Raw genomic sequence first — 13,086 nt, forward strand, 5'->3', positions numbered from 1 at the left:
TCCGTGGGTCCCCGCTTTGGGGTCCTGGGGTGCAGGAGGGGCTGTGGGGATGCTCTGGTCTGTTCACCCTGGGCCTGAGCTCCTTAGCTGCTGGGGAAGGGGTGGGGTAGCAGGTGCAGCTCTGTCCTGGCAGGCGCTTGGAGCTGGTGCTTTGTGGCCACGATGGGGTTTGGCGTGGCCATCCTTGTGCTGCACACTGGCTGGAAACCCTGAAGAGCACAGAAGGTCAGGGGACCAGATGTGAAGTCACCTATTGCAGTGTGTACCAACCGACTGCTTTCTCCTCCGGTGACATTTCAGTCACACTCCCGTGCAGCAGCCTCTCGTGCCTTCTGCAGAGACCCTCTCCTGCGGCCCCTCCAGCCTCTTGCCAGCTCCTCTCAAACCAGCTGCTCCAGGTTAGCTCCTGGTGGTCGCATCCTGCCAGCGCTGGGCTTATTCCTCACCCCACCCATCTTGTCTGGAAGAGTTTTGCAGGCAGTGAAGACAAGCTGGAGCACAGTTCTTGATGCTAGAAGTCAGTCTTGCCTCATCCCCTGGGGGCTGCAATTGAAGCATGGCCGGGGCCCTGTTGAGCTGGTTCAAAGCATCACCAGCAGCTCCAGGTTTGGAGGGCTTAGCAGGTGTTTTGTGAGCTTCCATTCAAGCCCAGATGTGGAGCAAAGCATCCAGATAATGGTCCATCTGGAAAAGCCAAGAGGCTTAAGATCATCCTGGGGATGCACTGGCAGCACTTCAGCCTTGGGAAGTTGCTGGCTGAGTGTGGGGAATTTGGTGGTTCTCAGTTGCCCTGGTAATCCCCCAGTTTGTTGTTTCAGATGCCTGCCTGAGTGCTAAGGCTTGCAGGGAGCTGAGAGCTGTCATTTCTGGCCCATTTAATCCAACCTGATCAGCTGCAGAGCTGCTGATTTGTCCCACCTTTCTTTGTGAGCTCCGAAGACCACTCAGCCAAAACGCCCACCGAGAACAACCCAAACCAGAGCAGTGAGGTGCCTCCAGTGATTGCAGAAAGCAGGCGGGGGGACAGCCGTGTGGGGAGTGTGAGGAGGGACGCATCCATGTGGGGAGGGAGGCAGCCATGTGGGGACACGCGCAGAGGAAGGAGGAGGTGAAACAGTGGCAGAGGCACCAGGGGCAAAAGGCAACAGTGGGGGAGGTAAGGGGTGCCTGGGGGAGCAGATGCTGCCCTGTCCTCTGCAGCAGAAGGCACAAGTCAGCAAGAGTGCGTGGGTGGAAATACCAGTGCTGAGCTCCTGGAGAGCTTCCTTGGAGACGAGGATGGGTGAGTGTCGCTCGTTGAGCCAGAGTTCGTGTGTGGAGGACGTCTCAGGGCCTTTCTGCAGAAGGTGCATGTCCTCACAGACTCAGTGGTGCCTGGCAACACTGGCTCTCTCTTGCCATGTAGGGATGTAGCTAAAGGCTGAACATTGCATTTAAGGGGCTTTTCTTTTCACCCCAATTAAGGGACAAGTGCGGCAGGCTGGGGAGATGCCACACAGTCCCTGAAGCACAGAAACCTCTTCCCTGGATCAAAGCCATCATCACTTTTTACAAGGGCATGTAGGGTTAGGACCAGGGGTAATGGGTTCAAACTGACAGAGGACAAGTTTGATTAGATATTAGGATGAAATTCTTCACTGTGAAGGTGCTGAGGCCCTGGCACAGGTTGCCCATAGAAGCTGTGGCTGCCCCATCCCTGGAAGTGTCCGAGGCCAGGCTGGATGGAGCTTGGAGCAACCTGGTCTAGTGGAAGGGAGATGGAATGAGGTGATCTTTGAAGTCCCTTTCAACCCTGGCCATTCTGGGACTCTTATGATTACAAGAATTTCAGCCACATTTGGGAATTGCATCCTGGGTGGACACAACATGGCCTTGGGTGCTGATTTCAATCTCCCAGGCGGGTCCAAACACACGACTGGCTCCATGTCCTGGGTGTGTTGGCATCTGTGGGCTCCCAGACGTGCCACCAGGCAGAGGCCTGGCAGCCACCGTGCTTCTGCAGCACGTGCCCCAGCTCTGAGCTCTGCTGCAAGCCAAGAGCAGCTCTCCACAACCACTTTTCCACCCGAGTTGAGGGGGAACAATACCTCGCTTCTGTACAGCCTCTGCTTTTGTTCCCGGCCCGACATGCTCCTCAGAAGCAAGAATAAAACCCATCTGCAGGAGCACTGGAAGGTGGAGGCGTGAAGCATTCGAGGTGTTGGCAAGACACAAGGAGCACATCTCTTTCTGGCCGAAGCTGACCTCATTCAAGGCAATCCGATCTGTGGGCTGAATGTAATCCCCGGCTCCCAGCTGACTGGGCAGGAGAACGGCATTGTATCCCAGCAAAGAAATGAGAAGGCGTGCTGTAATCCTGCAGTCGGGATTTCTTTATCGTTATTATTTTTGTCCTGGCTGAAATAACTTCAGATTACAAATTAAAGTGCTTGTGCAGGAGAGCCTCTAGAGAAAATCCCTGGGCTTGTCACTGGCACCTGACACTCTGACTCTGAATTTTAGCAGCAGTGATGCGATGGGATGGAAAATCTCCTTCTCTCCCCAGCTCTGAGCTCTTGCAAAGGGGATTTGGAGTTTTAGGGTTCGAGAGCAGGGTTCATGTTGCCTGATTCAAAGCCCACCATGGCTGGGTCTCCTGTCAGTCTCGCTCTGCAAGTGACAGTCTGCCAGCAGGGCTGTGCTGCTGGGGGTTCATGTCCCAAAGGTGTCGTGGCCACGGGTGTCCCACTGAAAGCACTGGCCTCCAAATCTTAGTGGCTCGTCACTCATCACCCTGTGCTATCTACGACAGCAGGGATGGAGGGCACGGGGCCATCAGCTCTCCAGCCTCCTGCTTGGCTCCAGGCTTCCACCTTGCCTCTCAGTCCCCTTTGCAAAGCTCCCCCTCCTGGAACAATGAAGCACGAGGGTAATAAGGCAGGTGGTGAAACTGCGGTCCCAGGCTTGATGTGCTCCCTGGCAAAAGCCTCTCAGAGAGAGGGTCCAGCTGCAGTTTGGTTTTCTTTTTGCAGCTCCATAGCTGTGATGCAAATCCCTAAAACAGGAGCAGGCGGGTGGTACCAAGCATGAAGGGATGTGGGGATGGCTGGAGTACCCTAAAAAAACCAGATGCGATACACCACTGGCCTATTGGCAGCTTGGGGCTGGGATGAGAATCTGATGTCTCAGGGACCTCAAAATTGAGATCTCAGATCTGAGGCTCTTTTATCCCCTTGTCCCAGCTTGGTTTGAGTCATCCTACCCTAGGACCCTTCTGCAAGTGAGTTGGGGGCTGAGCAGGGGAAGCCTTTTGGGCTGTGAGCGGCAGTGGGGACACGAGGCCGGTGTGATCCTACTGGGTTCCTTTTCCAGGCCGTGGCCGTACACCATCTTCCAGCGCGGCTTTGACTTGGTGCTGGGCGAGCAGCCCTCTGACAAGATTTTTCGGTAAGTGGTGAAGCCAACCTGCTCAGCACATTTTGGGGCTTAAATACGACTCATGCAGGAGGCCCAGCTGGCAGGGCTGAGCACGGCTGTCCTGTGCCACCTCCTGGGGACACGTGAGCATGGCTGGGAAGATGCCCCTGCAGCTGCCATGTGGGTGCTGGGTACCCAGCAGTCCGCTCCTCCTCTCTGTTCATGGTGAGGGTTGAGTTTTCGGCTCTGAAGGAGGGTTTCTATGGAAAATGAAAGTGCCTTTTGTTTTTTATTACTTAACTTACACGCTATTTTTGGGAATCATTGGGTGTATTTGGAGGAGCCACCCCACTTTACCCTGCCCACACACCTTAGTTTGGGCTGGCATCCCTGTGGGGCAGCAGGGAGGCTCAAGGGCTTGGTTTTGGGCAGAGACAGCCTTCCAGGCTCAGCATTTCCCCCTGTGCCCTGCTCTCCCCGGCAGGTTCACCTACACCTTGGGGGAGGGCATGTGGCTGCCCCTGAGCAAGAGCTTCGTCATCCCACCGGCCGAGCTGGCCATCAACCCCTCAGCCAAGTGCAAGACTGACATGACGGTGATGGAGGATGCAGTGGAGGTCAGGTAGGTGGGACAGCAGGGTGAGGGAGTTCAGGAGGGCCTTCAGCAAACAGAGCTGGGATCCCCATCCCACGTTCTGCAGGTGGAGATGAGTACATCCATTAACCTGCCCCTGTTTAGTGCCTTCAAAGCTGAGCCTTTGGCAGTATTCCTCCTCATCTCAGTAGCTCCTGCATCCTTCTAAAAGTTTGGCTGCCATCCAGCTCACTGTCAGCCTGAGGAAAACCTGAGCTCTGGAAAAACCCACGCAGCAGCCACGGTCGTGCATGCGTCCACAACGTCTCGTTGAAGCAGTGACACATCTCCTCCTCCTCCTCTTCCTCGCAGGGAAGAGCTGATGACCTCATCCTCCTTCGACAGCCTGGAGGTCCTTCTCGACTCCTTTGGCCCCGTTCGTGACTGCTCCCGGGACAACGGGGGCTGCAGCAAGAATTTCCGCTGCATCTCGGACCGCAAGCTGGACTCGACGGGCTGTGTGGTGCGTGAGCAAGGAAGGGGGGGCCAGAGAGGGAATCCTTCCTCCCTTAATGCCACTTCAGGGTAGATATTTTGAGGTTCATTTTGTAGCAGGAAGATGTTTTTGGGCTGGCATCTCCTCTGTTGCTGCACACACACACACAGACGAGGCAATAAGAGTTCATCTGTTTGTTGGCTCTGTGGGAGGCTCCATATCAATCATGTGTGTGCCCTGGCACCACCACAGCGGCTCTGCCCCAAATCTGTGGGGCTGGGGTGCGCTGCTGCAATGTCACCAGAGCTGGGCATTGGGGTGACGAGGCTGTGTGGACAGACAGTGGGTTTGGAAAGGGCAGCGCTGCTTTGTTGGTCACCAGAGCTGGGTTGCTGGAGATACCAGCACATTGCCTTGGTGGGGGATGGCTTGGAGGGCTCCCACCTCAGGGGATACGCTCCTGAGGGCTGCGAAGAGGCTTTGGTGCAGGAGGAATATCTGCAGCCATGGATGGTGCTGCTGCTGTCCTCCCTGCAGCCCCTGAGCACTGCTCAGGCTGCAGTTTCCAGTGGAGAGCAGTGCTGGAGCCCTGCCCTCCACCTCAGCCCCAGAGACAGATTTCTTCCCAGGGGTTTTCACCTCTTACTTCCCCCACCCTGCTAGTGCCCGACGGGGCTGAGCCCCATGAAGGATGGCACGGGCTGCTATGACCGTCACATCGGCGTGGACTGCTCCGATGGCTTCAACGGGGGCTGCGAGCAGCTGTGCCTGCAGCAGATGGTCCCCCTGCCCGAAGACCCCCTGCTCTACAACATCCTCATGTTCTGTGGGTGAGTGACCCACCACCTCCCTGGCCACGGGGACACCCCCAAGGTGCTGCTGTCCACTGCTGCTGCCGCCCCGAGCTTGTAGGGTTGGGATGGAGAGGGTCTCCTCGGTTCCTGTGGCTGTCCCCACTGCGGGGGGCTGCAGCTGACAGTGGGGCCTGTGCTGGCTTCCCAGGTGCATCGAGGACTACAAGCTGGGCACGGACGGGCGGTCGTGCCAGCTGATCTCGGAGTCGTGCCCAGAGGTGGGGGACTGCGGCGAGCCCCGCGAGCTGCCCATGAACCAGACGCTCTTCGGGGAGATCTTCTATGGCTACAACAACCACTCCAAGGAGGTGGCACCGGGGCAGGTGCTCAAAGGGACGTTCAGGTGAGTTGCAGACGTAGGGAGGGGACCCCAGCAGGGTCAGACTTCACTGAAGAAGGCATGGGAAGGAGCCTTAGCAGGCTGCCTGGTCCATCTGTGTCTGGCTTCGCCTTGCAGAAGATGGAGAGGCTGGTGGGGAGGGCGCATCTGACACTTGCCATCAAGAGCAGACATCTTTTTAATCTGTGCCTGAAGGAGAGGAGAAGTGCCAGGTGTTTCTTTGGGATGGGTCACTCGCTGGCAGGGATGATCCCAGTCATTTCTGCTGTCCTCCAACCTTGCTCTTCTCTCTGCAATCCACTTCCAGGCAGAACAACTTTGCCCGGGGCCTGGAGCAGCAGCTGCCGGATGGGCTGGTGGTGGCCACAGTGCCCTTGGAGAACCAGTGCCAAGAGGAGCTCTCCGACCCCATGCCCGACCCTGAGTTCCTCACTGGTGAGTGGGTCCAGCTGGATCCGTGTTTCTCCCAGTGAGGCAGCTGCCAGCTTGTCCAGCTTCAGCACCTGAACCTCCCACAGGATGTATCTACCATGGGATATATCCAGTCTGGCTTCAGCATCCCATGCTCAGCTGCACGTAGAGGAACCAGCAGCCTAAGAGGAAGGCATTAAAAATGAAGGAGAGGCAAAGGCTGTAAATTAATTGTGGGGTGTAGAAATATTGGGGCATTGTAGAAATATTGGGGCATATCCATCAAATATTGGGGCATTTGCAAAAGGATTTTTCTTGGGGTTTTTTTTCAAAGGCAAAAAAAGTTTTCCAGCTACCTTTGATTTCTTTGCTGATGTAATGAAGCATTCAAAACCCAGTGCCACCAAGCCAAAATGTTTTGGTTTGCTGTGCCAGAGCATCACGGGCCATGAGTGATAAGTTATCGTGGGTTCCCAGAGAGCCTTCAAGGATCTGCCTTTTCTCCAAGTTGCCAGCACCCATAAATAACCTTTGTTTCCTTGGTGTTTGTTGCTGTTGGCTGAAAGGACCCAGGCATCAAGGAGCTACTAAGCATAGGATGTGGCTAGTAAGGTGTTTTGGTCTCATATGAGACCTTGTGCATTCCCTTTGCCTGGCAGAGCTTCCAGGAGGATTTTGGGGAGCACCCATGGGCTGTATCCAGGGTCTGGTGGGTGCTGCTTGCCCTGACAGGGTGCATGGCGATGAAGGTGTGCGTGCAGGCGGGTTCACCAGGGAGGAGGGTGCCGGTGGGGTCTTGCGGGGCTGAGCTTCCCCAAGAGAGCTGGATGGGTGGGTCACTCCTGCTTCCCTGGGGATGCTCCACCCTGCCTGGAGGTGCTGGAGGACACCTGCCTGCCAGTGGGGCTCTCCTGCCTGTGACATGGACGTAAGGAAGGCACTGCCACTTCAGCCCCAGCATCACAGTGGGACCAGCACTTCACTGGCAGTTATGTTGGGGAGGTAAAAGCCAGTAAATTATCCTATTCATTTCCCACTGCTCTGCTGGCATTTGTGGCTGATTAAGGGGGGAAAAAAAGAAAAAAAAAAACCAGGGGAAAAAAAGGAAAATAAGTAAAATATTCTCTGCTTGTCAGAAGCAGATCTGGATATGGCTGTGAATACACGAGAGGCAGAGCTGCTGAGTAAGGAAGGGCTGTTTTTACATAAACACTTTGCATGGAAGAGCAAGGCTTTGAAGCTGTCGGCAGCAGCCAGCACTGAAGAGAGAGGCGCTGGAAGGCAAAGGATCTTATCCTGCTTATCCTCTGCCTTCAGTTCTTGTTCAGAGGGGGGGATGCCCGCTGTTATCCTCCTGAACTCCTGCTGGGTGCCTGTTTAGCAGCAGAGTTTGCCGGGCGGAGGCGTGACGTGCGGGCTGTGCAGCACCGGAGCTGCGAGGGAGGGGGTGGCCTGTCCCAGCATCCTGCTGTGGCACTCTGGGGATGCTCTGGTCACCAAATTCAGAGCCATGAGCACCCTTCAGGTCCCGTGCTGGGGCTTTGTCTGAGCCTTGGTGGCCTCTCTGTCCCTCTGCTCGTGGAAGCTGAGCTGCCATGGGCCTTGGGCAGGAGTAAGTGGCCACCCAGCCCGTGGCCTCCATGAATTTCTGGCTTCTCACAGCTAACATGGCTGAAGAATGGGATGTCTTTGAAGGAGAAGGACAAGCCCTGGGTCCTGTTCAGCCCCAGCATTGCCATAATGTCCTGAGGGAGCATTAGCATCAACAGGCGAGCCATTTCCCCGTCCATCTGTTGCTCACTCAGCTCAGTCCCAGCCGAAAGGGACCCAGGGTCTCTTGGCCGGTCACACTTGGGCACGCGTGGCGTGACGGTGACCGTTCCCAGGCCTGCAAACAGCTCATTAAAAAGTGCAGCTCTCATTAGTGAAATAATTAGCACACCTGGGCATGCCTTGGGAGTGGGCACTGGGAAGGAAGCAGGAGGGGATGCAGGAGGAGGCTCATTATCTCCCAGCGCAGAGCCCCAGACGGCTGAATGAAACAAGCCTATGTGTTTTCCTTCAAAGCCATCATTTTAATTTCTGGGGACCACCTGACCCTCAGCTCTCAGTGCCTCCCTGGGGGCATGTGGTGTGTACACAACCCTTTTCCCTGGCTTCTTCCCACCCTGCTGGCTGTGTTGCCCCGGGCACGAAGGGCTGCAGCCATGCCCATGGTGAGGTATGGCTAGCCAGTGTCACTGAGTCCCTGCGTCCTTTCTCTGGCAGGGATGGTGAACTTCAGCGAGGTGTCTGGGTACCCCCTCCTGCAGCACTGGAAGGTGCAGTCCGTCATGTACCATGTCCGGCTCAACCAGATGACCATCTCCCAGTGTAAGTGTGCAGGGACAGGCGGAATAAGGGGAGGAAGGATGGCAAGAGGTGACGTAGCCTTCTGCTGGCAGCTGATGGGCTCAAAGGCTGGTTGCCCATCGCAAGTGTGTAGGGAGGTGGCAAGGGCTTGGTGGGCTCTGGGAACTGGGCGTCTCCTCCATCTGCTTCCCAGCCTTCAGCAATGCTCTCCACTCTCTGGATGGAGCCACCTCCCGTGGAGATTTCGTGGCGCTGCTGGACCAGTTTGGCAACCACTACATCCAGGAGGCAGTGTACGGCTTCGAGGAGTCCTGCTCCATCTGGTATCCCAACAGGCAGGTCCAGCGGCAGCTCTGGCTGGAGTATGAGGACATCAGCAAAGGTAGGAGCCCTGCTTACCCTTGGGAAGGGCACTCACAGCCACCCCAGGGGAGTGGGAAGCGGGGGTTTGCTTTTGGCACAGCAAGGAAAGTGCCCAGCCTGTGCCAGGACTGCGTCTCCCACGTCATTGTCTCACTTACACCCTGCTCTCGCACCCTTTGGAGCCAGACAAAGGATTCCCATGGATTGCAGCAGGCACTGGTCCAGGCCAAAGAGAAAGATCAATACGCACAGCCCCAGGGAGATGAAAAACAAGTGCACCAACCCCGCCAAGCCATCCTGCCTCATTCTGGACTTAACTGTTGTCTTTAATCTTGTTCTTTCCTTCCTTTTGTCTCTGCCATATCTGCTCTCTTCCACTTGCATCCCACAGCCAGACTTTCCTCCCTCCAATGTGTTTCCTTCTCCCGGGCTGTCAGCACTGTGCTTTTAATGCCTAGGAATTAGTTGGGAGCTGGGAAGTTCCTCATGGTGCAGAGGGCATCTGGCACTGCTGCATCCCCTCCGGTGCCCTGGCTGCAGTGAGCTGTGAGGGATCCCCAGTGGAAGAAGAGGTGGTGCCTGCTTGGAATGGCAGCTTTACAAAAGCTGAGGCAGCCTAACTCCTGCCTGCTGCCATCTGTCCTCAGGACCGTGGCAACTTGGTCTAGTGGAAGGTGTCCCTGCTCCTGGCAGGAAACTGGAACGAGATGGTTTTCAATGTCCCTCCCATTCCAAACTATTCTCAGATTCTGTGATTTTGCAGTCTCTTGTGCTGGCCTCAGCAAAGCTGCCTGCAGGCATTTTCCTGCCTGTGCTGGGCATGGTGGGTTGCAGCAGCCAGGCTTGGGCAGCAAGCAAGAGCCAGCTCCCAAGCCTGGACATGGGGAATGCTGAGCAGAGCTGCTGCTTTTTAGATGATCTCGGTTTGCTGCTCCTGCCCAGGAATTCCCAGGTGCAAGCAGTGTGGGCTTGGAGCTCACAGGCACCATGACAGACGCATCATTTCCATCATGAAGCTTCCTAATTCTCAGTATTGGCACCAGCCTGTGGTGCTGCTCTTGCTATGTCCCAGCCACAGAGACATTTGTTATGTCCCCAGGGCTCGTGTGTGGCAAGGGCTTCTTTCAAAGCCTGAGTCTGGACCCTGTGGGCTCAGGCCTCCTGGAGTCTGGACTTCTTCACAAGCCCACCAGGAAGAGTACAGACCCGTTGCTGTTTTGGCTGTAGGCTGTCTCCAGATGTAGCACCTCTTGATTGCAAGTACTTCTTTTATTCTCCTGCAATTTCCTCCTCTTTGATTTTCCTGCTTGGAGGCTTTTCAGGTCTGGCAGCCTTTTCCTACCCACAATATCACATTTCGGTTTCACTCCAGCACCTGCCACTTTCCTTCCTTTGCTTTTTGTTTGCAAATGTCAGGGGCTGGATATTGATTGAGAAATTGCAAGAGACAAATCATTCCCCGGCTCCTCTTCTTTTTCTCAGTGCCTGCTAAGCTGCAATTCACAGCCAGCCTAAAGTGATCCATCTCCAGATTCCTGGGGGAGCAGAGCAACACTTTTGTGTCCCAGCTTTTGTTTTAACAGCCTTGTTTTCTTTGCAGGAGCCTCGAGGACGGGCTAGTGCTGGCCCGTTTCTCCACAGATCCTTGCTATCGGGTGACTTCTCTATTGAGCCATGGACGTGCTCCATGGTGGCTCCCACAGCAGCCAGCCCATGCCAGGTCACCACTAGCGATGGCCTGAGCCTGCCCTGGGGGTGAGGCTTTGCCTGGTCATCCTTCAGCTTCCTCCAACCCCACCAACCGCCGTCAGTGGTCCCTCTAGGCCCCTCTTTCTTCTGTATAAATCCAGGGCCATCCTTTGGCAGGGGTTTTGTGTGCAGAGCACTGTTTCCCGTCATGGCAAGGCTCGCCATGGCAGGGTGATGCTACCCAGGGTGCAGCAGCGATGGGCAGACTTTACCTTTTTGACTTCTGTGCAAGGGCTGAAGATACTGGACTCTTGTGCCAAAATATTTGCTGCTGTGGGAATGCTGGAGAAAAGGCCACTGAGTGCAGGGTCTGGCTCGCTGCCCTGTGCCTTGGGGACACGGTGGCACCCAGTGTCAGGCATCCTTGTGCAGAGCTGGGAAAAGCATAGACTCTGTTGATGCTTTCCTGCTGCACTGTTGTTTTCTGAGCCTGTTAGGTTGCAGGGTCACCTGAGGGTTGGCAGGGTAGAACCTGCTCCCCATCTCCATTTCCCTCTGTGGGGACTGAGTGTAAGAGGGCTGGAGGGGCTGGATGGGGGCTCGGTGGGTTTGCAGCCACCTCGGGAGCTTTCTGGGCATCATGAGGCATCATTGGCAGGTCTTCCCTGCTCACTCTGAGCTCTTCGGTGCTGCTGACTGCAGACCTTTGCAGGGGGGCCGCAGGTCAGCATCACTGCTGTTCCCCCTGGCCTGACACTCTTTGGTCTCCAAAGCACTCTGTGGCATCAGTTTTGGTTGGGATCCGAAGGAGAGGAGTGGAGAATTCAGCTGTAGGGCCAGGAGGGCTTCTGCAGGAGAGCGGCTCGGCAGGGGGCTCTTGTGGGGAGTCAGTGTGATGTGAAAGTGCCCAGGCAGGTCCTTCACGAGTGTCCAGCCACGTGAAGGAGGCTCCCTCTCGTGGGGGCCTGCTGCAAGGGTGGTCTGTCCCAGTCCAGGTGTAGGGATGGGGCTGGGGAAACTGAGGCACCGGGAGACCAGAGGACCTGCAGTCCCAGAGGCCAGGATGGGCTTTTCAGTCCTGATTCCTCCTCTGAACACCAGTGAGCATTCCATCCCCACAGAGCAAACAGCTCTTAAGGATACAGGGGGCTCTTTGGAAGCACTGCCTCTCTCCTGGGTGGAAGGCAGAGCTCCAGCCCCCTCATATTCCATCATCCATGGCTTGGAGCCCACCCTGGTGTCACTTTTTTCCCCCCTTCTCCAGGCAACTCCCCCTCAGACGAGTCAGAGGAGCGGGAGCGGGACCCCAAGGTGCTGACATTCCCCGAGTACATCGCCAGCCTCTCGGAGTCTGGCACCAAGCGCATGGCAGCCGGCGTGCGGATGGAGTGCCAGAGCCGCGGGCGCTGCCCCTCCTCCTGCCCGCTCTGCCACGCCGCCTCCAGCCCCGACGTGCCAGCCGAGCCCATCCTGCTGGAGGTCACCAAAGCAGCCCCCCTCTACGAGCTGGTCACCAACAACCAGACCCAGCGGGTGAGGAGCCGCGTGCTGGGGGTGGCAGAGTGGGCAGGAGGGGTGGCAGGATGGTGTCGTGGTTGTCTTTGGAGGCAGCTTGCCCAGATGGCATCGTGTCAAGCCGTGGCAGCCCTTGCCCATTGGCCAGCCCTGCTCTCCAGGGTGGATGGACTGTGCTGAGCCCACCAGGGGATGGATGAACACTGGCACAAGCGCTGGCGGGATGGGAGCTCGCCTGCTCGGTGCTCAACCCCTTCTCCTCTCTCCCAGCTCCTGCAGGAGGCCACCATGAGCTTGCTGTGGTGCTCGGGCAGCGGGGATGTGATCGAGGACTGGTGCCGCTGTGACTCGAGTGCCTTCGGGGCTGACGGGCTGCCCACCTGTGCGCCTCTCCCGCACCCCATGTAGGTCTCCACACGTGGCTCTTTGGTGCGATGGGTCTGCAAAGAGGTGGTGATGGCCAACAGTGTGGTGGCAGGAGGTGGTGGGGCTTGTGTGCCTTTATGGGGCTTGTGTGCCTTTATGGGATGGGTTTGCAAACTGATGGGTGACCTGGAAATCAGGCAGAGAGTACAGAGCTGCAGTGTCTTTTCGAAGTTCAGTTGAGGACTGCAGAACTGGCTGTGGATCCACCCTGGTAAAGCAACCCCAGTGAATGAGTCCTTTGGACCAGCATGCCCAGAGCCAAGAGGAGAAAGGGAGGGGAAGCCACTTCTCTCCTGAGGTTGCTCTCTGCTGTGAGTTAATGGCTTTGAATTTTGTTGTGAGAGAGTAATGCAAAAATTGTCCCGCAGCCTGCGTCTCTCCACTGTACATGAGCCCAGCAGCACACTGGTGGTACTGGAGTGGGGCCACTCGGAGCCCCCCATTGGGGTGCAGATCGTCGACTACCTCCTCCGCCAGGAGAAGGTCACCGACAGAATGGACCACTCCAAGGTGGAGACAGGTGAGTGGTGACTCCACTGCTTCTCTAGGGAGAGTGGGATGGAGATTTTAGAAGATGGAGATGTTCCTCTTTGCAAGGGGATGCTGCAACAAGTCAAACATCCTGTGGAAGAGAGAGCAGCCCTTCTCCTGCCCACCATGCTGCAGAAGG

At 56.5% G+C, this 13,086-nt stretch overlaps 1 protein-coding gene across 6 annotated transcripts in view; it reads left to right on the forward strand.

Moving 5' to 3' along the window:
- The window catches only part of ASTN1 (astrotactin 1), a 65,953-nt gene that overhangs the window by 32,771 nt on the left and 20,096 nt on the right, over positions 1-13,086 (forward strand). For all 6 annotated transcript variants that reach the window (XM_032117582.1, XM_032117583.1, XM_032117587.1 and 3 more), the window contains exons 9-19: positions 3,352-3,426; positions 3,881-4,018; positions 4,343-4,493; positions 5,130-5,296; positions 5,469-5,663; positions 5,968-6,095; positions 8,340-8,444; positions 8,617-8,805; positions 11,740-12,008; positions 12,261-12,394; positions 12,785-12,936. In XM_032117582.1, the coding sequence (XP_031973473.1) occupies positions 3,352-3,426; positions 3,881-4,018; positions 4,343-4,493; positions 5,130-5,296; positions 5,469-5,663; positions 5,968-6,095; positions 8,340-8,444; positions 8,617-8,805; positions 11,740-12,008; positions 12,261-12,394; positions 12,785-12,936 (1,703 nt within the window). The remainder of the gene's footprint in view (positions 1-3,351; positions 3,427-3,880; positions 4,019-4,342; positions 4,494-5,129; positions 5,297-5,468; positions 5,664-5,967; positions 6,096-8,339; positions 8,445-8,616; positions 8,806-11,739; positions 12,009-12,260; positions 12,395-12,784; positions 12,937-13,086) is intronic.

This window comes from Corvus moneduloides, chromosome 9 (assembly GCF_009650955.1).
Source record: "Corvus moneduloides isolate bCorMon1 chromosome 9, bCorMon1.pri, whole genome shotgun sequence".
NCBI classification, from domain to species: domain Eukaryota; kingdom Metazoa; phylum Chordata; class Aves; order Passeriformes; family Corvidae; genus Corvus; species Corvus moneduloides.